We start from the raw sequence: 27255 nt of genomic DNA on the forward strand, positions 1-27255 counted from the left end.
TAAAAAAAATATTAAAAATAATCTGAAGTAAATGTGTGTGTTTAACCCTGGAAGCCCAATATTGATTGAGATCAATTTTGAATCAATCTGCAATCGATAGAAATCGTTTAAAATCGACTTTCGGTAAATATACCCCATTGTGTTCTACTTACATATGGTTCCAGATAAGAGGTTGCAAGAAACCTTATTTGAAAATGCAGTAGCCATAGGAATCATTGGGGGTCATTCCGAGTTGATCGTAGCTGTGCTAAATTTAGCACAGCTACGATCATCTGCTCAGACATGCGGGGGAATGCCCAACACAGGGCTAGTCCGACCCGCATGTCAGTCCTGCCCAGTACAAAAGCATCGCACAGCGGCGATGCTTTTGTACTTGAAGAGTAACTCCCGGCAAGCGCAGCTCCTGCGGCTGGCCGGGAGTTACTCGTCGCTACTTCGGGTTGCAGCGGCTGCATGTGATGTCACGTAGCCGCTATGGCCCACCCCCAGAAAAACGTCAGCCAAACGCCACCGTGCTGCCCCCTCCCACCCAGCGACCGCCTCTGCCTGTCAATCAGGCAGACGTGATCGCTAGGTAACGACGGCCTTTGGCCGTCTGGCGCCGGCACATGCGCAGTTCTGACCCGATCGCTGCACTGCGAACAACTGCAGCGTGCGATCGGGTCGGAATGACCCACATTATGCCTTATAATTAATGCAGTGAAAAGATACTGATGATCCCATCTGAATGTATATACAAGGGCTATGCAATAAATTGTAGAATGTGCAGTGCATACTGTAGGTATCACAATCTGACTGGGTGTGAACTGTAATCTCTGACTAAAGTTCTTGTGAAATGTCAAGGCACAGAACCGTACATAAGCAGCACTGCACATCAAAGAAATCAGCATGTTCTCTTCCTTCACAAACTTGCTATGGAGCTTAACAGAGGCCACTGGAGAGCCATGATCTTCTTCTACAAGAGTGGTCTGCAACAGCAGGAGGGTTTTGACCAACTGCGAGTTGCTTTTGGGGAGGAAGTACACTGCCAAACCACTGTGTTTGAGTGGTCTGCAGAATTTTGGCGCTGAGATGGCCCCTGGAAGTCGAGAAGTTATGTGGCCGACCTGTGCCCGCCATCACAGGAAGGTTGCATGGTGATATGCAGCCCCCCCCCCCCCCTTTCTGGGAATACAGGCCACCCACTGCCCACTTCCAACCTACTCAAAGCCGCTGTCAATCAGGCAGCAGCAGAGGGGAACTACGGGCGACTTCTCAAGTCCCATTCTGCACATGCACAAATTGTGCAGTAAGCCTGAGCGTAAGAATGCGCAGTCAGCCAAAGCGTAAGAATGCGTGGTCAGCCTGAGCATAAAAATGCGCAATCAGCCTGAGCTAAGAATGCGCAGTGTAAGAATGTGGGTCAGCCAGTGCGTAAGAATGCGCGGTCAGCCTCAGCGCATGAATGCGCGGTCAGCCTGAGTGGAAGTACATAACACTGGAATTATTTGTAGATGTGAGTGGATACTAGTGGCATCTGTGATCAGTCGGAATGTGACTGCATGCAGGGATGGAATGTGAATGCTAGTTGCACAGAATTTTGCACACAGTGTAAGAGTAGTAAGAAAGATTGTTTATGCTGTATAGAAAATCTTACCTGCTGTTCAAGGCTTTCAGGATCTATGAATGTTAGCAGTTCTATAGACAGATATCCCAGCACCCCTCGGACCTTGCAGGTCTCTCCAATGTGATTGCAGATTGATGCAAGTACACTGGGGGACACCGAGCACTGGGGAACGGTGCTGCCTACACACTGTAGTGGGCTGGTGCCATGAATCTGATCCCCACAGGACACCATCTGTATTTCTCCATCCGGGCTAATCAGCATGTCTATAGTAAGGCAGGTAATACTCTGTGCCGGAGGGAATGCCTCAATTACCCCACCTAGAATAACACATGATAAACACACTAATAAACATAATCTAACTTTGCAATTAACTAATACACAATATACACATAAGCATAACTGTGCTGTTTTTTCCAAGTCAAGGGAATATATGACTATGTAGGGTTATGATAGTAAATAGGTTCCTTACCATTACACAAAATTTAGAACAGTTGTAGCCCTTTTAAAATTACAGTGACCGCGTTGGTCATTTCCTGAGCACAAATGAAATTACCAACATCTGTATGGAGAGTGAAATGATGGGACTTTTATTTGCAAAGCTTTCAATAAAGTGTAATCACCAGTCACTTCCACACAGTGGTCCACTGGATGCTCAGTACAAGACAACAATGTTTTGCACTGTGACATACTCATGGTCCACCCAGAACACATCAGGAAGCACATTACTCTCTGCTCTCAGTGCTTCCATGCACTAGAAGTGTTCCTAGATTTCTGCACAGGTAGATTGTGAGGATGTGCATTGTAAAAACATCACATCAAAGTCCAATCTTCTAACACTTTACATGTGGCACTTGTGTGTTCAAATCTTTTGTTTTTGTTTTACATGGCTCAAAGTGCACCTAGAAATAGGGGCTTATGTATAGTCTGCGTTTCATCCTATACATTTTGTGACTTCTAGATTCACTATAGTAGAAAAGTCCATGGGGTCATGTATAGCCTGCAAGATGCAGGCTGTGCAGGAATTCCAGCAAGTATGGCAGTATTTTTAAAGTGGCAATCATTTTGCAAGGCAAATCCAGGTTGGTTTTGCCTTGTAGATGATTGCCGTTACGGGCATACTGTACTTGCTGGAATTCCTGCACAGCTTCCATCTTTGCAGGCTATACATGCCCCCATGGTCTTTTTCCCTATAGTGAAATTAGAAGTCACAAAAAGTATAGGATGAAACCCAATGTCCACCAGCTTGGAGCTGGGCAAGAATCAATCCATTTTGTAAGGTAGAAATAGCTGTGTGTTTCTCTGTGAGGAATACAGCTAATAATGCTTCTTCTCCATCCCTTCATCTTATTTCAATAATGTCACTCCATAAAATGAAACCTTATTTTTGCACAGCTCCAGAAAACTAGGCACATCGGTACTAGAGCGCCCTCTCCCACTATCAGCTTGTGCAAACTTCTTCTGCTTCTCAAACCCCATAATGTTAGTCCACAAACCCCATTTGCTTCGGTAGAAATCCGGGCGCACTTCTCAAATTAAGACACACTGTACTACCAAAGGGTATATATTCATAATAAGGCCCAGCGAAGATTAGAAAGTGTGATGTTACTGGTTCTTTATTGACATGATATAAATTGTCCCCCAAAAATTGCTGCCTTTCTGTGTGTGGGCACTATAGAAGCGTGTTGCTGTGAATATGGCTCAATAACAGAAGTAGCAAATGGAATATCCGTGTCAGTGCTGAGGGAAGGAGGTTCTGGTACTTACCACAGCTTACCAGAGCCTGCAGAAACCTGTCCCATGTTGGGTAGCGCCTCCTGTTTACTGGTCGTGCATAGTGCTCCAGAACCCGTGGAAGTTCCTGTGCGATCTGCCGCATGGCCTTTTCCTGAGGTGAGAGTAAGACTGAGGTGAGACCATGGCAAAGCTAATTCTACAATGCTGTTCAGTATATTGGGAGTTATAGACTAAATTTGGCTCCACGAAGGTCTCTATTAAATGGAAACTAACTATAGTCCACATACAGTAAGTCCATTTTAAAACAATCATCAAAAAAATTCAGGTTATTGGGCCTAATTCAGAGTTGATCGCAGCAGCAAATTTGTTAGCAGTTGGGCAAAACCATGTGCACTGCAGGTGGGGCAGATATAACATGTGCAGAGAGAGTTAGATTTGGGTGGGGTGTGTACAAACTGAAATCTAAATTACAGTGTAAAAATAAACCAGTATTTACCCTGCACAGAAACAAAATAACTCACCCAAATCTGACTCTCTCTGCACATGTTATATCTGCCCCTCCTGCAGCGCACATGGGCCCTCATTCCGAGTTGTTCGCTCGCTAGCTGCTTTTAGCAGCATTGCAAATGCTAGGCCGCCGCCCTCTGGGAGTGTATCTTAGCATAGCAGAATAGCGAACGAAAGATTAGCAGAACTGCTAATAAATAATTCCTTGCAGTTTCTGAGTAGCTCCAGACCTACTCCTAGATTGCGATCACCTCAGTCCGTTTAGTTCCTGGTTTTAAGTCACAAACACGCCCTGCGTTCGGCCAGCCACTCCCCCGTTTCTCCAGCCACTCCTGCGTTTTTGCCTGACATGCCTGCGTTTTTGTTAGCACACTCCCAGAAAACGCTGTTACCTCCCAGAAACACCCACTTCCTGTCAATCACTCACCGATCAGCAGTGCGACTGAAAAGCGCCGCACAAACAACAGCAAAACTGCTAAGTTTTTAGTTAAATAACGAAGCGCATGCGATCAGTTCTGAATTAGGCCCATTTACAAGAAATTATGCTAAAATATGCTGCATTGCTGATAGAGTTAACATTTATGCCCCCATTACTTTTTAAGTAATTAAAATATTATAAAAAAATCTTAAAATACATTTTATTTAATCTTATTGTAATGAAAAAAAAACATTATTTCTGTTTCACTATTTATTACACACACACGCACACGCACGCACGCACGCACGCACGCACGCACACACACACACACACACACGCACACACATATTGTTATCATCCTAATTTAAGGTGCATTTACAAAGCCTATACGTATATAGGAGCCTATTCAGAGTGGGTTGCAGATTCTGCAATCCTTTCTATCGCATGCTGGGAGTCGCCCTGCATGCTGACCATCCTGCCCAGCGGCTGTGGCCCCAATTTAATGTCGCAAAAACAGTGGACGACTCCATACCTGCAGGCACACCGCTGTGATCTATCCCGTCAGAGCGGCTGTGCGTGATGTCACGCATCCTCCACAAAAACGTCACCCCGACCCCATTTGAAGCATCCCGCAACGCTGTGTCGCTGCCCCGCAAATGCCTCTGCCCGTCAATGGCAGTTCACATGCCAATGCAATCCGATCGCATTGCCTGGGCGAGCACGCGCATTGATGGCAAATAGGGTAAATTGCGGTCGCATCGGGATATTGATTTACTATGGGTCTTATTCAGGTCGCATTGGGATAGCAATGCGACCTGAATAAGACCCATAGTAAATCAATATGTATAACTATCTGCACTGTATGAACCCATTAGATAAGAGAGTAACCCTGGTGTGATGTAAAAGGCGGGCAGGATAATAAATAATGAGACGTCAGAGGTGTCAACAGACCGAGGAGGCATAATGTAGATAACACTTCCCACTGCACAATGCCATAATCATGATCATTACCAAGATAAACAGAGAATACAGTATTGGTTATTGGTTACCGGTATTCTACAGAATTTATTTATTTATTAACAGTTTCTTATGTAGTGCAGCATATACCGAATTCAATATAAAATGCTTTTACTTACACATAAGGCTATTAACCAAACTACACCAACGTACATCTCTTCGCTTATCTCTAACTATCTCCCTCAGGCCCGGCGACAGGGGTGGTCAAAGGGAACTACTGTATGGGGCACCAAGGTTCAGGGAGCCCCGATGATCAGGGGGGAAAACGAGTTGCAGGAGCTAGAAATGCTTTTTAATTAATGCTCCAGCTGCCTGCAAATTAAAAAACACAACTGACAAGCTGCACCAACTTCTCCACCACCCCACCCTCCCTCAGCACCCCTCCTGGTTACCCTGTCACTTGGTCCAGTCCTGGTAGTCCTCCCTGCGTTGCCGTCATAACACGCTGTGCCAGTCCTGTATTGTGTCTCTGCCACCACCGCAGAGTCGGGCAGCCACGCAGGAAAACCACCAGCTGCTAGGCAGACTGACAGTGTGAGTCAGACTGAGGATCCACCCACAGCCACACCGCTGACCACTCCTTACAAACAAACTGGCTGTGGTGAGATCCTTTGGCTGGCACAGTTACTGTGTCATCATTTGACATTGTAGTTAAACCTAAATTTAACTGAAAAGCAATCACTTCAACACCCCCAGCTCAAACAGAAAGTTCAGCACTCACCAAAGCAAGCTCACATATCTTCACAACATCAATAAATAAATGATGGGGGTTTAGTCAGTGAATTGGCCAATGCACGGAAGCCTGCAAACCACTTGCCAAGGTACCCCACCTTCATGCAGGTCCTACACTATCACAGAGTCTCAAAAATTAAAACCTGGCACCTGTATCACACATAATATAACTGCAAATATGCCTAATTGGTTTAATGTGTAGCTGCCACATACTCCATGACTTTTTTTTTTTAAAACATAGTTTTTTATTTCAGTTGAAGCATAATGGAAAGTTCACAATAAAGTACATCATAGTATACAATCAGTGAAAGGTATAACAGAAACATTTGTCTATCAAGCAATAAAAAATAAAGCAGCAGTGTGAACCAATATGAGAGCTAAGATACATATTAAAATCACAATAAAGGTTCTTTCAGGTATTGAAGACAAACAGTGCGAGCCCGGATCCATGCCCGCATCAACATCTACGTCTGCTCTCTCCCTAAGCATCAAGTGAAATTGGGGGGTCCTGTCCATCCATGACTTTTAAAGGTACACTAGTCACCTGACACTGGCTGATAAATTACTAAAGAACAGCTGAATGGCTGATAAATTACTAAAAAAAACAGCTGATAAGTGAAGATAAGTGAGCTTGCTTTGGTGAGTGCTGAACTTTCTGTCTGTATATCTATCTATCTATCTATCTATCTATCTATCTATCTATCTATCTATCTACAGCAGAGGTTCTCAAACTCGGTCCTCGGGGGCCCACACAGTGCATGTTTTGCAGGTAACCCAGCAGGTGCACAGGTGTATTAATTATACCCCTTTTCCACTAGCTCAAAAAACACGGGTAAATGCACGGGGGCGCGCATTTACCCGTGTTTTTGGCAAGTGGAAAAGGGTCAACCCGGATCAAGTGACCCGTGAATCCTACCCGGCTATTTACCTGGGTAGGACACGGGAATGATCCGGGTAGGGTGTAGTGTAAACGGGAGCCGTGTCGATGCGACACGGCTCCCGTTTACACTGTATGGATGGGCGGCGCTGGGAGATCATGTGATCTCCCTGCGCCGCCCCTGCCGTGTAGCTAGAAGCGTCACCAACCCGGCATATGCCGGGTTGTGACTGCTGATGGGAAAGGGACCGAGCACGGGTCGCAGCAGGGGGCAGCTCCCGTGTCAGGCTCCCGGCTGCGACCCGTGCTCGTAGGTGTAAAAGGGGTATTACTCACTGACACATTTTAAAAGGTCCACAGGTGGAGCTAATTATTTCACTTGCGATTCTGTGAGGAGACCTGCAAAACATGCACTGTGTGGGCCCCCGAGGACCGAGTTTGAGAACCTCTGATCTACAGGTTGAGTATCCCATATGCAAATATTCCGAAATACGGAATATTCCGAAATACAGACTTTTTTGAGTGAGAGTGAGATAGTGTAACCTTTGTTTTTTGATGGCTCAATGTACACAAACTTTGTTTAATACACAAAGTTATTAAAAATATTGTATTAAATGACCTTCAGGCTGTGTGTATAAGGTGTATATGAAACATAAATAAATTGTGTGAATGTAGACACACTTTGTTTAATGCACAAAGTTATAAAAAATATTGGCTAAAATTGACTTCAGGCTGTGTGCATAAGGTGTATATGAAACATAAATGTATTCTGTGCTTAGACTTAGGTCCAATCACCATGATATCTCATTATGGTATGCAATTATTCCAAAATACGGAAAAATCCGATATCCAAAATACCTCTGGTCCCAAGCATTTTGGATAAGGGATACTCAACCTGTATCTATATATGGTATGTATGTATATTGTGTGTGTGTGTGTGTGTGTGTGTGTGTATATATGTGTGTATATATATATATATATATACACACACACACACACACACACACACACACTTATGTGTATAGGTATATGTAATTATGTATGTCTGTATGCATGTGTACAGTATGTACGTATGTAAGTGTGTGTGTGTGTGTATATATATATATATATATATGTACTCTATATTCACACTATTTTTATTTTTTTATACCACCCTCTGTTTTAAAGGGGGGTGGGCGGGGTCAAGGAATCCCCAGCGATGTCTTTGTATCGGGCCCCAAGAATTCTGTTGCTGTCCCTGATCTCCCAGTCCGACCTCTCTGCTGCTCTGCACAAGATCTGTGTCTCTCACCCACACGCATCACCTCCTTCCATTCACAGTTACAGGACTTTTTTCAGGCTGCACCTACTCTGTGGAATGCCCTCCCACTCACTATAACACTTTCTTCTGGTCCCCAAACCTTCAAGCGTTCTCTAAAACTCACCTCTTCAGACAAGCTTATCAGATTCTACAACCACCCACATAACCTCCATGAGCTATCGTACCCTCTATACAGTCCACATATAACTTTACATGTTTTCGCTTACTTCACTTTCACATCCTCCTGACCCCAGGTCAGCATTCCTGTGTGACTATATCATACAGCCCACCAAGAGTCTCTGCAATCCAGCTGGACCAATATGCAATACAGTATGTCACACCTGTCATTGCCTATTCCCCTATAGAGTGTAAGCTTGCAAGCAGGGCCCTTTTACCTCTATGTCTGTCTGTTATTACCCAGTCGTGTTTTATTACTGTGAAGGTACCGGGTTCCAAATCACTCAGGCACGGTGGTAGATTAAAAACCAACAGTGGTATATTGAACAGAATGGGTTATAAACAGTTCAGCACACTTCTGTAATCCAATTCCACACGACAATTCCCACCACAAACTCCTGACAGAACATTACTTCTTAGTCAAGGAGCAGAGAACCTTCCCTCAGCTCTCTGGGTAGCTCTACTTATACCTCCAGAAGCTTCATATTGCAAGGGTGTGTGTGACTTTTTTGTCTTAGGATCTTACAGCAATGGAATACAATACATATTCTAAGTGGGGAAAGTATTGGAAGGTATTCTAAGAGATAGTGGGGGTCATTCCGAGTTGTTCGCTCGCAAGCTGCTTTTAGCAGCTTTGCACACGCTAAGCCGCCGCCTACTGGGAGTGAATCTTAGCTTATCAAAATTGCGAACGAAAGATTCGCAATATTGCGAAAAGACTTCTCTGTGCAGTTTCTGAGTAGCTCGAGACTTACTCTGCCAGTGCGATCAGTTCAGTGCTTGTCGTTCCTGGTTTGACGTCACAAACACACCCAGCGTTCGCCCAGACACTCCTCCGTTTCTCCAGCCACTCCCGCGTTTTTCCCAGAAACGGTAGCGTTTTTTCACACACTCCCATAAAACGGCCTGTTTCCACCCAGAAACACCCACTTCCTGTCAATCACATTACGATCACCAGAACGAAGAAAAAACCTTGTAATGCCGTGAGTAAAATTCCTAACTGCATAGCAAATTTACTTGGCGCAGTCGCACTGCGGACATTGCGCATGTGCATTAGCGACTAATCGCTCCGTTGTGACAAAAAAATAACGAGCGAACAACTCGGAATGACCCCCAGTATTCAGAAGTTCCTTGAAGTCAATAAGGTCATTAAAAGGAATCAACATGGGTTTATGAAGGACAGATCCTGTCAAACCAACTTACTTGGCTTTTATGAAACAGTAAGCGCAAACCTAGATCAGGGTAAAGAGGTGGATGTAATCTTTTTAGATTTTGCCAAAGCGTTCGACACATGTACCACACATGAGACTTATCTACAAGCTACAAGAATCAGGGTTAGGAAGCACAATATGCACTTGGGTCAAAAACTGGTTAGATAATAGGGAGCAGCGCGTTGTGGTTAATGGATCTTTTTCAACTTGGACTGAAGTGCTAAGTGGTGTGCCGCAAGGCTCAGTATTAGGACCGCTATTGTTCAATATTTTCATTAACGACCTAACAGAAGGTCTAGAGAGCATGGTGTCAATTTTTGCAGATGATACCAAATTGTGTAAAGTTATAAATGCGGAGGGGGATGCTGAGTCGCTTCAGAATGACTTCGTTAAATTAGAAGCTTGGGCAGCGAAATGGAGAATGCGCTTCAATACAGACAAGTGTAAGGTAATGCACTGTGGTAACAAGAACAAAAATAACACCTACCTACTAAATGGGGTAAAATTAGGGGATTCTGTACTGGAAAAGGACTTAGGTGTCCTCATAGATAGCAAACTAAGCAGTAGTACCCAAAGTAGGACTGCAGCAAAGAAGGCTAACAAGATATTAGCATGCATAAAACGGGGGAATTGATGCTAGGGACGAGAGTATTATACTCCCGTTATATAAATCACTTGTGAGGCCACACCTTGTATACTGTGTACAATTCTGGGCACCTTACTACAAAAAGGATATCCTGGAGCTAGAAAAGGTTCAAAGGCGGGCGACCAAACTAATTAAGGGTATGGAGACGCTGGAATACGAGGAAAGGCTTGCAAGACTGGGCATGTTTACACTGGAAAAGAGGAGATTAAGAGGGGACATGATCAACATTTACAAATATATAAGGGGACAATATACAGATCTTGCGCAGGACCTGTTTTTGGTTAGATCAACACAGAGAACTCGTGGACACTCGCTCAGGTTAGAGGAGAGGAGATTCCACACAATACGGCGTAAAGGCTTTTTTACGGTAAGGACGATACGTGTTTGGAATTCCCTGCCTGAGGGAGTTGTAATGGCCAACTCAGTCAACACCTTTAAGAATGGGTTAGATAAATTCCTAATGGATAAGGATATCCAGGGTTACGGGGCATAGTCACGCACTATGGTTATTATAAAAAAGAGGGGTTAATCGGAACGGCAGTCAGCAACTTCAGTCAAAATTTTATACAAAATAATCGTGCATAGGAGACCACAAATAGGTTGAAACCAATGGAAATTGTCTTTTTTCAACCTTAGATACTATGTTACTATGTTAATCCAGGTGATTACATCAGCCAGAGAGCCACCATGTCTGGTCAGCTCACTGTTGGACAATAAGGAGTAAACAAAAAGGGACAATGGTACCTTATATGACTCACCCTTTGAGTGTCCACTGTGGTGTTAGTAAACAATAGGAAACTAGGTCTAATGGTCCATACACACTTAACGATAAAATGAGCGACGTCGCTCATTTTCCCCCTCCCTGAGCGACGTCGCTCATTTTATCGACAAGTGTGTATGCCGCCAGCGACGACTGATGCGTGGCCCCACGGGTCGGCAATTATCGTCGCTGTCGGTAGGGCATGCATGCAGGATCTGGACTGTGGTCCACGACCTGCATGCAGGGCTGGCGGAGGCGTGACGTCACTGAGCGATATGAGCGGTCATATCGCTCATGTGTACAGTCAGCCGCCGGCCGGCCCAGGAGGGGGAAACATTAGACGATGTCGCTCATAGAGCGACATCGTCTAATGTGTATGTAGTGTTCACTCTAGGGGACGGGCAGGACGCGGGTCCGTGAAGGGCACAAGCACACACGCTCCAAAAGGGGCGTGGCCATACAAATAGGGGCGTGACCACTTGCACGTAATACAAGTGGGCGGTTCAGTCCACAGACGGGGGCGTGGGCGGCCGGCGGCGTCACTGTTGGGGGCGTGCCCAGCACCTACGGAGGTGCTGGGCTTCCCCCAAGCTCTCTGACAGCGTGAATGGATGCCGCGCGCATGCGCACAGCATCTTTACACGTTGAGAGGGCAGAAAGCGGGCGGCTGTTTTAGCAGGGCGCCGCAGAAAGGGCAGGGCGGGTTTTGCCCTTAATAAATCGGGCAGGGCGCGGCGCCCTGCTAAAACAGCCTAGCGTGAACACTATGTATGGGCCTTTACATGAATACATTATCTAAAGGGTAACAGATAACATAACACAGTTGTATATATTAACAATGTTAAGATTGAGTTAAACACAATTTTGGGTAGGCAGCAATGGACATGTTCTGGAGAATGAACAAACAGACGAATTGAATGTATATAGATATGGGTATATAAAGTACATATTTGACATGAGAAATGAGGCATAGCTATATTAATTGTCACAGACCTCTCATTTCCTCAAAATTACTGTTTGTTCCCAATTTTAAAGCTCAACGGAATTTGCTGGCGCTATATAAGTAACTGTTAATAAATAAAGAAATCAACTAATAATAATAATAATAATAATAATAACTAGTGAAAACCAGTTAAAATCAATTCAAATTGAAGCATAAACTCATATCAAGCAACAAATGTGAACTTGCTCGTGCACGCTTCTACCATAGACTTTACATGGGAACTTGGTGCTCCGCAGCGCCCAAACCGTTGCCCCAGTCTCATTTTTCACTACGACTGGCACATCTACATGGGAAGACCTTTATTTTTATACCTCAGCCACCTTTTACTTTCAGCCATTGTCTCAAAATAGGTCTCACAGTAAAAGACCTTATAGAATTAATATCCTATATAATAAAAGGCTAACGCTGCTTCTCACCTCTATGGGAAGTCAAGTGTATTGCGCACCAGTGGCCACTAGATGGCGCCTGATGGAGCAATTCAAGTGTTTTTATTTATTTATTAACAGTTTCTTATATAGCGCAGCAAATTCCGTTACGCTTTACAATTTGAAATAACAATAACAAAATGGGTGATAACAAACAGTCATAGAGGTAGGAAGGCCCTGCTCGCAAGCTTACAATCTATAGTTCTGTTCGGGCGTGCACAGACGTCAGCGCTGACATTACTGTTATGTTGTTTCGTCATTTTAACGGGCTGGTAACTAGTATAGATAATAATAAATATTATTGGTCAAAACTAGTGATGTCATTCTTGATCAAAGTTTCCCAAACCCTGTGCTTATGGCCCAAACACAGTGCGGACATTAGGAATATCTCTGCTTCAACACAGGTGGTTAAATAAAACTGACTGAGGTAACAATAAGTCACCTATGCTCATGCATAATACCTGGACTGTGAGTGTACCATAAGGACTGGGTTTGGGACACACGGATGAAGAACAAGTACCGCTTGCATTATGGCATCACTAGTTTTGAAAATGCTCAAGACTGCAAAATATAGCTGGTACATACAACGGGCCACATTAAGTAACATGCAAAACAGCAACATTGCATGCTGGAAACTAGCTGTGTCACTCCTATACACCGGCTAGTAAGAGCAGTTATCATCACTGTCCCCAGCCCTGGGTGCAGGGCTGCAAGAGATTCGCCTGAAAATCCATGGATCTTTGCTTAAGGTTAACTATGAATAGGCTGGAATTCCATCTACACACCCTAAGCTAACTTATGCTAAGTGCAGACACCGCATTACCGCCAATTTGCACCCATTTAGCTGCAAGTGGAGACCTTGATGACTTCTATGTTACTCTCAATAGCCTGTAGAGCTGCTGAGATGTGTAATACATCTCCTTCTAACACAGATGTGGTCGCTATGCTAGTGATCTGAATCCGGACCAAAGTGTTTAACACTCCATCTTAATAGAGATCTTTACTTATACTTTTCTGTGTTTGTGAACCTGATAATGTATGGATAGATTTACAATAAACATTTACAATAAACACAACAATTCTACTTTCCAAGATTGCTGAAACCCAGTTCCATATTGCAAAAGCTCGTCTGGCACAAAATGAGTTAACGGCGGTCCTATAAGAACACATTGCATGTCTCTACTCCGCTCCTCCACTTGTCACAGCTCGGCTGCTGGAGCCTGGCCCTCCGCATCCAATTGATGTTGTAGAATCTCTTTCCTCCATCTGGCCTATGAGGCCTGGAGCTGCAGCTATGATATTTTGTCACTGCTGTTTTCTTGCTGTTTTCCTCTATTCCACTCCCCAGATGGTGAAAATAACATTCAAACACTTTTTTTTTTAGTTGGTGTGTGTGTGTGTGTTTTTTTTTTATTTGCTTCTAACAATGGTCCTTGGCATCATTTCAATGTTCTACTTCGGTAATTAACAGTACTGATATGGCCACAATTACAAGTCCCCCTCTCTTCGGCAGTAACGCTGTGAATTAGTAGGAGCTAATGACTGCGAGTGGAGAGGGGGCTCGAGCGCAGACGGTGAAGCGTTTTTGTAGAATGGAATAAAAAGGTACAAGCAGCGCGTCTGTGGTCGACGATGATTACCTAGTAATTAGTTTACACAAAGACTTCTATTTAATGGCGAAACAGTGTAATTAACGAGTGACAGAAAATCAAAGGGTTGTTTTGTAAGCATATGAAAAATTAACACGGAGGGATACAAGAGAATTAAATCAATAGCGCGCAGAACGTGAGATTGATACCTGGGGGGCCGACAGACACATTGCTCTACATGATATTATATTGCTGTTTATTAAATTGCCCTGTGTGTTATTATATCACTTTGTTTATGGCTATATCATTTTTCATGATATTATTAACAGTTTCCACATCCCAGCAGACTACGGAGAGCAAGTATACCTATTTGTCTTTTACTATATAGTCAGAGGTGTAGCTAGGTGCCATGGTGTCTGGAGCAAGGGTATTTTTTGGCTCCCCCTCTTCTGTACTAAATTGGGTGCACGTTACATTTGTAAATAAAAAATATTTCAAAATCCTAAATTGGCGACAGGGCAGGTTCTAGACCTTGTGGATCTCAGGGCAAAAGTTTCCTTTGGGCGCCCACCATGCTTTAAATAGGGACAGTGCACGCCGAAGGCGTGCAAAAAAAAATAAGAATTTACTCACCGGTAATTCTATTTCTCGTAGTCCGTAGTGGATGCTGGGAACTCCGTAAGGACCATGGGGAATAGCGGGCTCCGAAGGAGGCTGGGCACTCTAGAAAGATCTTAGACTACCTGGTGTGCACTGGCTCCTCCCACTATGACCCTCCTCCAAGCCTCAGTTAGGTACTGTGCCCGGACGAGCGTACACAATAAGGAAGGATTTTGAATCCCGGGTAAGACTCATACCAGCCACACCAATCACACCGTACAACTCGTGATATGAAACACAGTTAACAGTATGAAACAATAGAGCCTCTCAACAGATGGCTCAACAATAACCCGATTTAGTTAACAATAACTATGTACAAGTATTGCAGATAAACCGCACTTGGGATGGGCGCCCAGCATCCACTACGGACTACGAGAAATAGAATTACCGGTGAGTAAATTCTTATTTTCTCTGACGTCCTAGTGGATGCTGGGAACTCCGTAAGGACCATGGGGATTATACCAAAGCTCCCAAACGGGCGGGAGAGTGCGGATGACTCTGCAGCACCGAATGAGAGAACTCCAGGTCCTCCTCAGCCAGGGTATCAAATTTATAGAATTTTGCAAACGTGTTTGCCCCTGACCAAGTAGCAGCTCGGCAAAGTTGTAAAGCCGAGACCCCTCGGGCAGCCGCCCAAGATGAGCCCACCTTCCTTGTGGAATGGGCATTGACAGATTTTGGCTGTGGCAGGCCTGCCACAGTATGTGCAAGCTGAATTGTACTACAAATCCAACGAGCAATAGTCTGCTTAGAAGCAGGAGCACCCAGCTTGTTGGGTGCATACAGGATAAACAGCGAGTCAGATTTTCTGACTCCAGCCGTCCTGGAAACATATATTTTCAGGGCCCTGACAACGTCTAGCAACTCCAAATCCTTAGTAGCCGCAGGCACCACAATAGGCTGGTTCAGGTGAAACGCTGACACCACCTTAGGGAGAAACTGGGGACGAGTCCTCAATTCTGCCCTATCCATATGGAAAATCAGATAAGGGCTTTTACATGATAAAGCCGCCAACTCTGACACTCGCCTGGCTAAAGCCAAGGCCAATAACATGACCACTTTCCACGTGAGATATTTCAGATCCACGGTTTTTAGTGGCTCAAACCAATGTGATTTTAAGAAACTCAACATCACGTTGAGATCCCAAGGTGCCACAGGAGGCACAAATGGGGGCTGAATATGCAGCACTCCTTTCACAAATGTCTGAACTTCAGGTACTGAAGCTAGTTCTTTTTGAAAGAAAATTGACAGAGCCGAGATCTGTACCTTAATGGAGCCCAGTTTTAGGCCCATATTCACTCCTGCTTGCAGGAAATGCAGAAATCGACCTAGTTGAAATTCCTCCGTTGGGGCCTTTTCGGCCTCACACCATGCAACATACCTCCGCCATATGCGGTGATAATGAGTTGCTGTGACCTCTTTCCTGGCTTTAATAAGCGTAGGAATGACTTCCTCCGGAATGCCCTTTTCCTTCAGGATCCGGCGTTCAACCGCCATGCCGTCAAACGCAGCCGCGGTAAGTCTTGGAACAGACAGGGGCCCTGCTGCAGCAGGTCCTGTCTGAGCGGCAGAGACCACGGGTCCTCTGAGATCACCTCTTGAAGTTCCGGGTACCACGCTCTTCTCGGCCAATCCGGAACCACGAGAATTGTGTTTACTCCTCGCTTTCTTATTATTCTCAATACCTTTGGTATGAGAGGTAGAGGAGGGAACACATAAACTGACCGGTACACCCACGGTGTCACTAGAGCCTCCACAGCTATCGCCTGAGGGTCTCTTGACCTGGCGCAATACTTCTCTAGTTTTTTGTTTAGGCGGGACGCCATCATGTCCACCTGTGGACGACCCCATTGATTTACAATCATTTGGAAGACTTCTGGATGAAGTCCCCACTCTCCCGGGTGGAGGTCGTGCCTGCTGAGAAAGTCTGCTTCCCAGTTGTCCACTCCCGGGATGAACACTGCTGACAGTGCTAGTACATGATTCTCCGCCCATCGGAGAATTTTTGTGGCTTCTGCCATCGCCGTCCTGCTTCTTGTGCCGCCCTGTCGATTCACATGGGCGACTGCCGTGATGTTGTCTGACTGGATCAGCACCGGCTGGTGTAGGAGCAGGGATTTTGCTTGACTTAGGGCATTGTAAATTGCCCTTAGTTCCAGAATATTTATGTGAAGGGCAGTCTCCTGACTTGACCATAGTCCTTGGAAATTTCTTCCCTTTGTGACTGCCCCCCAGCCTCGTAGGCTGGCATCCGTGGTCACCAGGACCCAGTCCTGTATGCCGAATCTGCGGCCCTCCAGAAGATGAGCACTGTGCAGCCACCACAGAAGAGACACCCTGGTTCGTGGAGACATGGTTATTAAACGATGCATCTGAAGATGCGATCCGGACCACTTGTCCAACAGGTCCCACTGAAAAATTCTGGCATGGAACCTGCCGAATGGAATTGCTTCGTAAGAAGCTACCATCTTTCCCAGGACCCGCGTGCAGTGATGCACCGATACCTGTTTTGGTTTTAGGAGGTCTCTGACTAGAGAAGACAACTCCCTGGCTTTCTCCTCCGGGAGAAACACTTTTTTCTGGGCCGTGTCCAGAATCATTCCCAGGAACATTAGACGTGTCGTGGGGACCAGCTGTGACTTTGGGATATTCAGAATCCAACCGTGCTGGCTCAGCACTTCCTGAGATAGTGCTACTCCCACTAACAACTGTTCCTTGGATCGTGCCTTTATTAGGAGATCGTCCAAGTATGGGATAATTAAAACTCCCTTTTTTCGAAGGAGTATCATCATTTCCGCCATAACCTTGGTAAATACCCTCGGTGCCGTGGAGAGTTCAAACGGCAGCATCTGGAATTGGTAATGGCAATCCTGTACCACAAATCTGAGGTACTCCTGGTGAGAATTGTAAATGGGGACATGCAGGTAAGCATCCTTGATGTCCAGGGATACCATGTAATCCCCCTCGTCCAGGCTTGCAATAACCGCCCTGAGCGATTCCATCTTGAACTTGAATTTTTTTATGTATGTGTTCAAGGATTTCAAATTTAAAATGGGTCCCACCGAACCGTCCGGTTTCGGCACCACAAATAGTGTGGAATAGTAACCCCGGCCTTGTTGAAGTAGGGGTACCTTGATTATCACCTGCTGGGAATACAGCTTGTGAATCGCTGCTAGCACCGCCTCCCTGTCTGAGGGAGCAATCGGCAAGGCGGATTTTAGGAAACGGCGGGGTGGAGTCGCCTCGAATTCCAGCCTGTATCCCTGAGATACTATTTGAAGGATCCAGGGATCCACCTGTGAGCGAGCCCACTGATCGCTGAAATTCCTGAGGCGGGCCCCCACCGTACCTGGCTCCGCCTGTGAAGCCCCACCGTCATGCGGCGGACTTGGAAGAGGAAGCGGGGGAGGACTTTTGTTCCTGGGAACCTGCTGTTTGCTGCAGCCTTTTTCCCCTGCCTCTGCCTCTTGACAGTAAAGACCCTCCTTTTCCCCGCTTGTTTTTCTGGGACCGAAAGGACTGAACCTGATAAAATGGCGCCTTCTTAGGCTGTGAGGGGACATGGGGTAAAAATGCTGACTTCCCAGACGTTGCTGTGGAAACTAGGTCGGAGAGACCATCCCCAAATAATTCCTCCCCCTTATAAGGCAAAACTTCCATGTGCCTTTTGGAATCTGCATCTCCAGTCCACTGGCGAGTCCATAAGCATCTCCTAGCAGAGATGGATAATGCACTTACTTTAGATGCCAGCCGGCAGATTTCCCTCTGTGCATCTCTCATGTATAAGACTGAGTCTTTGATATGGTCAATTGTTAGCAGGATCGTGTCTCTGTCTAACGTGTCAATATCTTCTGACAGTTTATCTGACCACGCAGCGGCAGCACTGCACATCCATGCTGACGCAATAGCTGGTCTGAGTATAATGCCTGAGTGTGTATATACAGACTTCAGGATCGCCTCCTGCTTTCTATCAACAGGTTCCTTAAGGGCGGCCGTATCCTGGGACGGTAGTGCCACCTTTTTAGACAAACGTGTGAGCGCTTTATCCACCTTCGGGGGTGTTTCCCAACGTAACCTATCCTCTGGCGGGAAAGGGAACGCCATTAGTAGCTTCTTAGGAATTACCAATTTCTTATCAGGGGAAGCCCACGCTTCTTCACACACTTCATTTAATTCATCTGACGGGGGAAAAACTACAGGTAGTTTTTTCTCCCCAAACATAATACCCTTTTTTGTGGTACCTGGATGTAAATCAGAAATATTTAACACCTCTTTCATTGCCTCAATCATGCAGTGAATGGCCTTAACGGGCATTAAATTTGACTCATCGTCGTCGACACTGGTGTCAGTATCCGTGTCGACATCTACTTGTGCCACCTGAGATAGCGGGCGTTTCAGAGCCCCTGATAACTTTTGAGACTCCTGGACAGGCACGAGCTGAAGACTCGGCTGTCCCACAGTCGGCATGTCGTCAAATTTTTTATGTAAGGAGTCTATACGTGCACTCATTTCCTGCCATAATACCATCCACTCAGGTGTCTGACCCCCAGGGGGTGACATCCCTGCTAAAGGCATCTGCTCCCCCTCCACATCATTATCCTCCTCAAACATGTCGACACAGCCGTACCGACACACTCCACACACACAGGGAATGATCCAACAGAGGACAGGACCCACAAAAGCCCTTTGGGGGGACAGAGTAAGAGTATGCCAGCACACACCAGAGCGCTATATATATACAGGGACTAACTGAGTTATGTCCCTAATAGCTGCTTTTCAATATAATATACTGTATACAGTGCCAATTTTAATGCCCCCCCTCTCTTTTCCCTCTTACTGTACTGTAGAATTGCAGGGAAGAGCCAGGGAGCTTCCTTCCAGCCGAGCTGTGAGGGAAAAATGGCGCCAGTGTGCTGAGGAGATAGGCTCCGCCCCTTTTTCGCTGCGTATTCTCCCGCTTTTTATGGGATTCTGGCAGGGGTATTTACCTCATATATAGCCCCAGGGGCTATATATTGAGGTATTTTAGCCAGCCAAGGTGTTTTTATTGCTGCCTCAGGGCGCCCCCCCCCAGCGCCCTGCACCCTCAGTGACCGGAGTGTGAAGTGTGTATGAGGAGCAATGGCGCACAGCTGCAGTGCTGTGCGCTACCTTGGTGAAGACAGGATGTCTTCATGCCGCCGATTTTCCGGACCATCTTCTTGCTTCTGGCTCTGTAAGGGGGACGGCGGCGCGGCTCCGGGACCGAACATCAAGGCTGGGCCTGCGGTCGATCCCTCTGGAGCTAATGGTGTCCAGTAGCCTAAGAAGCCCAATCCGGCTGCAAGCAGGCGAGTTCGCTTCTTCTCCCCTTAGTCCCTCGCTGCAGTGAGCCTGTTGCCAGCAGGTCTCACTGAAAATAACAAATTCTAAGACAATAACTTTCTAAGAGCTCAGGAGAGCCCCTAGTGTGCATCCAACCTCGGCCGGGCACGAAATCTAACTGAGGCTTGGAGGAGGGTCATAGTGGGAGGAGCCAGTGCACACCAGGTAGTCTAAGATCTTTCTAGAGTGCCCAGCCTCCTTCGGAGCCCGCTATTCCCCATGGTCCTTACGGAGTTCCCAGCATCCACTAGGACGTCAGAGAAATATAGGGGTTTGGTTTCATGGGGAAGGGATGTGGCCACAGAATAGTACCAATTCACATTACACCGTACAGTAGTGTCTGTTATTCACATTACACCACACAGTAGTGTCCGTTATTCACATTACACTGCACAGTATTGTCTGTTATTCATATTACACCACACAGTAGTACCCTTATATACTTTACGTAAAACACAGTAGAGCCCCTTATACACTTTCCGCAACACAGTAGAACTCCTTATACACGTCACACAGCAGTGTAGAGCCCCGTATACACGTTACACAACAGAGTAGAGCCACTCATACATGTTATGCCACATTAGAGCCGTTTATACACGTTACACTACAGTAGAGCTGCTTATACACGTTATGCCACAGTAGGGCCGCTCATATATGTGTTACAGTGCAGCTTCAAATGAGGTGCTGCAGCAGCAGCTGGGACAGAGAGTGGTGTAGCAGGACAGAAGTAACCCTGCTGCACAGCTACAAGCAGACAGTGAGACATATAAAGAGGACGGCACAGCTCTGGCATGTGCCAGCTGTCAGTGTTTCCTGTTGTTGCCTCTGACCTGCCCTGTTCCTTACCTAGTCTCCGAGTCCATCAGTGTGTCTCCTACTTGTCCTGTGCGGCTGCCTTTACAGCTGCTCACGTTATAGAGCGCGGAGGGGGAGGGGGGTGTTGGCAGGCAGCTGCGCGCCCTCTAACTTTTCTGGCGCCCGGAGCTCGCGCTCTACCGGAACCACTCTTGCTACACCCCTGTATATAGTCATGCTTGTTTTTATACATTACACTGTGCTATGTGGTACTGTGTACTTAGCATTCTGCATATTATGAGATGGATTTAGTTCCCAGGGTCTTTGCCAATGGGAAGTTTCAGTAAATCCAAATCACCCTGGAGACTTCCATATATCATTATTTTTATTAATATACATTTTATTTTTTATTGCTTATAATATTGTTGTTGTTGTCATTATTATTATTATTATTATTATTATCATATACTACTATATAGTAATTTCACGTCTGTGCAGTGATGTTGGCAACATTGTTTATAAAAGCTTGGAAATGAAAGTGTTAAAAGTTGGACTGCTAGGAAAGCATTATTGTGCATTAAGTAACTGACTCTTTCATTTACAAATGGTGCAACTTAATGGGGAACATTCAGGAGTCATTCCAGCTAACTGCCTGCCATAGTTATAAACTCACTAAAATTGTGCATAACTTGGCTACACATTTCAGTAAAGGTTATATATAACCTCACGTAAAGAACACAAGTACTGAATTAGAAAATATAGGGGGTCATTCCGAGTTGTTCGCTCGCAAGCGGATTTTAGCAGATTTGCACACGCTAAGCCGCCGCCTACTGGGAGTGAATCTTAGCATCTTAAAATTGCGAACGATGTATTCGCAATATTGCGATTACACACCTCGTAGCAGTTCCTGAGTAGTTTCAGACTTACTCTGCATCTGCGATCATTTCAGTGCTTGTCGTTCCTGGTTTGACGTCACAAACACACCCAGCTTTCGCCCAGACACTCCCCCGTTTCTCCGGCCACTCCTGCGTTTTTTCCGGAAACGGTAGCGTTTTTTCCCACACGCCCATAAAACGGCCTGTTTCCGCCCAGTAACACCCATTTCCTGTCAATCACATTACGATCGCCAGAACGATGAAAATGCCGTGAGCAAAATTCCTAACTGCATAGCAAATTTACTTGGCGCAGTCGCAGTGCGGACATTGCACATAAGTGGAAAATCGCTGCGATGCGAAGATTTTTACCGAGCGAACAACTCGGAATGACCCCCATAGATCATCCATTTTCATTTTCCCATTATTCTCAACTGTCATTCATGTTATGGAGAGACTACAGAACACTAGACTATAGAGTTTAGTCCTATTTACCCGCAGAGGGGTTAAAGCAGGTTATGTTTTCACCCCAACTTCCTTGATCTGCCACTTTGGCTTATGGGGAGTATGAGGGTCTGTCTGAGTCTGATCTAATTTTACTGCAAACAGGGGATGCCATAAGGAATTCACACTCGTCATTTGTCAGCAGAACACTGTGAACAGCAGGAGTCTGATGACTGCCCTAGATATGGGGAATGCAGCCAAAACCCCACAGTGATAGAGATTACTTAACCCTTTCATGCCTGCCCACATCAGATGAGGGGGGGCTGCAATGCGAGGTGTTGCAGCCAGAAGTAAGTTGCATAGGATCATGGGACTTATCTGTCACAAAACAACACTACAGGCAGATACAGCACAGCTAAACTGGCGGAACAAATCAGGGAGAACACGTTTAAGCATCACACCAACAACACTATTTTTTAAACAGTGGAAATTCAGAAATAGACGGATTCACTGTAGGCACAATGATATACAATGTTGGTGCAGCACGCACACCCTAGGAAGGTGTGATCATGTTGACCAATAGGAAGCTACAAGTGCTTTATTTGGTCCACAGTGTCCAAAGGCAACTCCCCCCCCCCCTTTCCCAAACCTTGTTGCTTTGTAGATTGAGAGGAGCCATGTTGTGATACCTGTGGGCAATATTAAACATTTCACACACCTGCCTAAAATATTTCACAGTACTGTATATATATATATATATATATATATATATATATATATATATATATATATATTTATTTCTGAAAGAATAGATCAGGGCGCTTCTCCTAGTCCAATATTTCTATATCCCAATATGGGGTCCAAAGGGTAATACAAAGTCCAAGATGGGCTTTATAGTCCTACTTTCACACACTCCACTTCTTTGGGCGGCTGCTCAGTTCCTCAAAGCACTGCAAGGTATAAAGCAAAAGAATCTGTAAACAAGAGAGAAGAACAATTGCGTACCAGATTGTGGCTGGTCTTATAGTGTATCAGTCCACTGCTTCAAAGTCAGTATCAGAATCTCCGGTGATGGTCTCCGGGGGTCTCTTTCAGATGGCTAGCGCTGTTGCAGCGGAGGTCTGTGAGGGCCACTGGTGTGCTGCAGCTGAGAGGGAGCTGGTGACTGTGCGGCCTGCTGCCACTGGAGCACTGTGCAGGGAGGCTGCCTGTGTAAGATCTCAAGAGAGCTAGCCATCTGAAAGAGAGCCCCGGAGACCATCACTGGAGATTCTGATACTGACTTTGAAGCAGTGGACTGATACGCTATAAGACAAGCTACAAACTGGTACGCAATTTTGTTATTGGCGTGTTGATTATACACCCTGGAAAGAAATATTACACCATAGGCGCTTGTTCCTCTTTCTTGTTTTTATATATATATATATATATATATACACATACACATTCCCACATGGGCGGAGGGGCACTCGCATTACGCAGCAGCCGCGATCATGCCCCCGTTTGCACCGCACTGCCCCCGTTCGCACTGCCCCCGCAACACTCTGTCTCCGCCCTAGATACCAAGAACATGGCAGGTGGAATCTGCAAACATGGCCACAGTGTCACTGTCCTGTTCAGCTCCTAGTGTTCACTCAGTGCTCAGCAAATTGGAGCTCCGAATGAACACCTCCTTATTGCATCACATGACGCTAATGATTATGGGGGTAATTCAGTCCTGATCGCTAGGGTGCGTTGTTTGAATCCCTGCGATCAGGTAGTCACCGCCTACAGGGGAAGGAGGAAATCGCTGTGCAGGTGTGCGATCGCATGTGCAGGAGAGCTGCGCAAACAGAAGTTTGTGCAGTTTCTGCACAGCCCAAGACTTACTCTGCCGCTGCGATGATTGGGGCCGGAGCTGACGTCAGAAACCCTCCCTCCAAACGCCTGGTCCTTCCTGAGTTTTCCGGACACTCCTCAAAAACGGTCAGTTGCTGCCCACAAACGCGCTCTTCCTGTCAATCTCCTTGCGTTCGACGGTGCGATGGGATTTTTCGCACCACCCAGTCGCTGCCCGGTGCTCCTCATCGCTGCGGAACGTTGCGCCTGCACATTGTGGTGCATACGCTGTGTGAAAATGCACAGTAGCGATCAAGTCTGAATCGGCCCCTATGTGTGGCAAAGCTGCAGGTCGATGGTGGCAGTGGCTAGTCGCTGCAGCTATGCCATACATAATCATGTCACACACAATCACATAAACATGATCATGCCCCCCGCTAGGGTTCACTACGATATGCCGGCGGCCGGGCTCCCGGCGACCAGCATAGCGGCGCCGGGAGCCCGACCGCCGGCTTACCGACAGTGTGGCGAGCGCAAATGAGCCCCTTGCGGGCTCGCCGCGCTCGCCACGCTACGGGCACGGTGGCGCGCTACACTATTTTATTCTCCCTCCAGGGGGGTCGTGGACCCCCACGAGGGAGAATAAGTGTCGGTATGCCGGCTGTCGGGCTCCGGCGCCGGTATGCTGGTCGCCGGGAGCCCGATCGCCGGCATACTGAAGACCCCCCCCCCCACAGCTATGGAGACTCAGGAGACTGCTGTGCCAGAGTCTGCTACAGTTACAGCTCATATAATATAACACAGTTCTTAAGGGGTAAATTTACTAAGCACCAGCATTTTTGCCGATGCTAACAGCCCGTTTTCATGTCTATTTTCCACAAACATACCAAGTAATTTACTATTTACTAAGCTCCCATGTTTCTATCATTCATGTTTTCCGATTACGATGTCATTCGTAATCCAGAGCAATGTTTTACGGGTTTTATGAGTTTTGTGAAACACTGGCGAACATGAAGATATAAGATATGAAGCCCGGCCGGATCAGTGAGATCTGTGCAGGGCTTCATTGTGTAAAGTGTGTGAAAGTTAAAAATAAGGAAAACATTTGCGTGAGGTCCTAAGCATAAACAGCCCCAGGCTCTATGAGGCGGTCATGGTTCTTAAAATACAGGGAAAAAATTGCGTAGGGTCTCCCAGTATTTTAAGAACCAGTATAGAGATTTTAGACCTGTCCTGGTTCCAAAACATATGGGGAAATAGGATGTATGGGTTCCCCGTATTTTTTAAACCAGCACTGGGCTCCACTAGTTAAGATAATGCCACAGCCAGGGGACTCATTTATACAGATCCCAGCAGGTGTGGCATTAAATCCTCAACTAGTCATGCCTTGCCAGGGTTCCCTGGGGAAGTGGGGACCCCCCAATAAAGGGTCCCCCCCACCAGGCACCCTAAGGCCAGGGCTGAAGCCCGGGCTGTCCCCAGCACCCATGTGCAGTGGGTGCCGGGCTGATAGCCATTGTGTAAAAATCAGAATTAATATTGTCTTTTACAGTGGAACTATAGGTCACAGCAAGCCTCCCCTGCATGCTGGTACTTAGTGAACCACACATACCAGCATGTAGGGCATTAAAATGGCCGCTGGTACCTGTAGTTCTACTGTAAAAAGAAATATTACAATAACAACACACGCACACCGTGATAGTATAACTTTAATAAAGCATTTTTACACACACTCACACCTACATATACTTACCTACCATCCCAATTTGGTCTGCTTGTCCAAGTAGAAATTCATAGGGTACTTGTAAAAAAAACACCCCAATACTCACCTAAATCCAGTGTAGATCGGTCCTCATGGGTCCATGTAGGCATCCACGGGGTTAAAAATAACAAGCCGAGTAACCCGATCCAGCGCACTGAACACTATCCATGTGTACACACATGGATTGTGTTCTCCCCGAATGGCGGGCCTCTACGTGACAAATGTCACTTGGAAAGCCACCAACCAATCAGGGAGCGCCACACAGTAGCGCTCTCCTGATTGGCTATGGGCTCCTCACCTGTCACTCAAGCGGAGCCCATAGAGTTCAATGGGGACTCATGGTGCTCGTCCCGCTGCCGGCTTTCTGGCGGGCAGGATGCCGCTGTCGGGATATTGACAGCCGGCATCCCATCCGCCAGTCATCCATACCGAACCCGTTCTAAGAGGTGTATGTGAAAATCCAACCATGTTTGGTCGATGGTCTATTTGTTCGTACATGTGTGGCCAGCCGTGTATCTCAATACGAACTAGTTAAACTCTGATTGAGTTGTGTTTAGTAAATTACCGATATGCAATGTACGGCCATGAATACAAATTCGAATAGACACGAGAGCTTAGCAAATGTACCCCTTAGTAGCTAATCCCTGTATCTGACACCAGGGGCCGGATGAGTTCTAGAACAAAGCATGTTAGAAAATTATATAAGAATATCAGAGCATAAAACTTGGATGTATGGCACCAAGAAGGAGATACTGGGGTATATTTACTAAGGTCCCGATTTTGACCGAGATGGTGTTTTTTCTTCAAAGTGTCATCTCGGGAATTTACTAAACTCAAATCACGGCAGTGATGAGGGCATTCGTATTTTTTTGGAAGTCCTAGGAAAAAATTACGAATGAATACACCATCGGTCAAATACGCCTGGAATTTGGTAGAAATCGGTCATTTACTAAAAAGTGCAAATCACAAACACTGCCGACAATAGCCAAACACAGCCGTGATAAAATACAAATCGTGAAAAAGTGCTAAAAAAAACCAGACCAGCTTTTTTTTCCCGTGTTCGGATAGGCATGCACGGATCCATGAGATCCGTGCATGTTTTTCAGTGGGAAGGGGTGGGAAAGTGTTAATTTTTCCCAAAAAAAATGCGTGGCGTCCCCCCTCCTAAGCAAAACCAGCCTCGGGCTCTTTGAGCCGGTCCTGGTTGAAAAAATATGGGGAAAAAAGTGACAGGGGTTCCCCCATATTTAAACAACCAGCACCGGGCTCTGTGCCTGGTCCTGGTTCCAAAAATACGGGGGACAAAAAGCGTAGGGGTCCCCCGGATTTCTGAAACCAGCACCGGGCTCCACTAGCCAGATACATAATGCCACAGCCGGGGGACACTTTTATATTGGTCCCTGCGGCCCTGGCATTACATACCCAACTAGTCACCCCTGGCCGGGGTACCCTGGAGGAGTGGGGACCCCTTAAATCAAGGGGTCCCCCCCCTCCAGCCACCCAAGGGCCAGGGGTGAAGCCCGAGGCTGTCCCCCCCA

The 27255-nt window shown here is 46.2% G+C and overlaps 1 protein-coding gene across 4 annotated transcripts in view; it reads right to left on the minus strand.

The window, feature by feature from the left end:
* IQCH (IQ motif containing H) overlaps positions 1-27255 on the minus strand; it is a 199065-nt gene that overhangs the window by 43333 nt on the left and 128477 nt on the right. For all 4 annotated transcript variants that reach the window (XM_063925555.1, XM_063925554.1, XM_063925556.1 and 1 more), the window contains 2 exons: positions 3371-3491; positions 1637-1923 (listed from right to left, as the gene is read on the minus strand). In XM_063925555.1, coding sequence (XP_063781625.1) covers positions 1637-1923; positions 3371-3491 — 408 coding nt within the window. The remainder of the gene's footprint in view (positions 1-1636; positions 1924-3370; positions 3492-27255) is intronic.

The sequence above is a fragment of the Pseudophryne corroboree genome, chromosome 6, assembly GCF_028390025.1.
Source record: "Pseudophryne corroboree isolate aPseCor3 chromosome 6, aPseCor3.hap2, whole genome shotgun sequence".
Lineage (NCBI taxonomy): Eukaryota > Metazoa > Chordata > Amphibia > Anura > Myobatrachidae > Pseudophryne > Pseudophryne corroboree.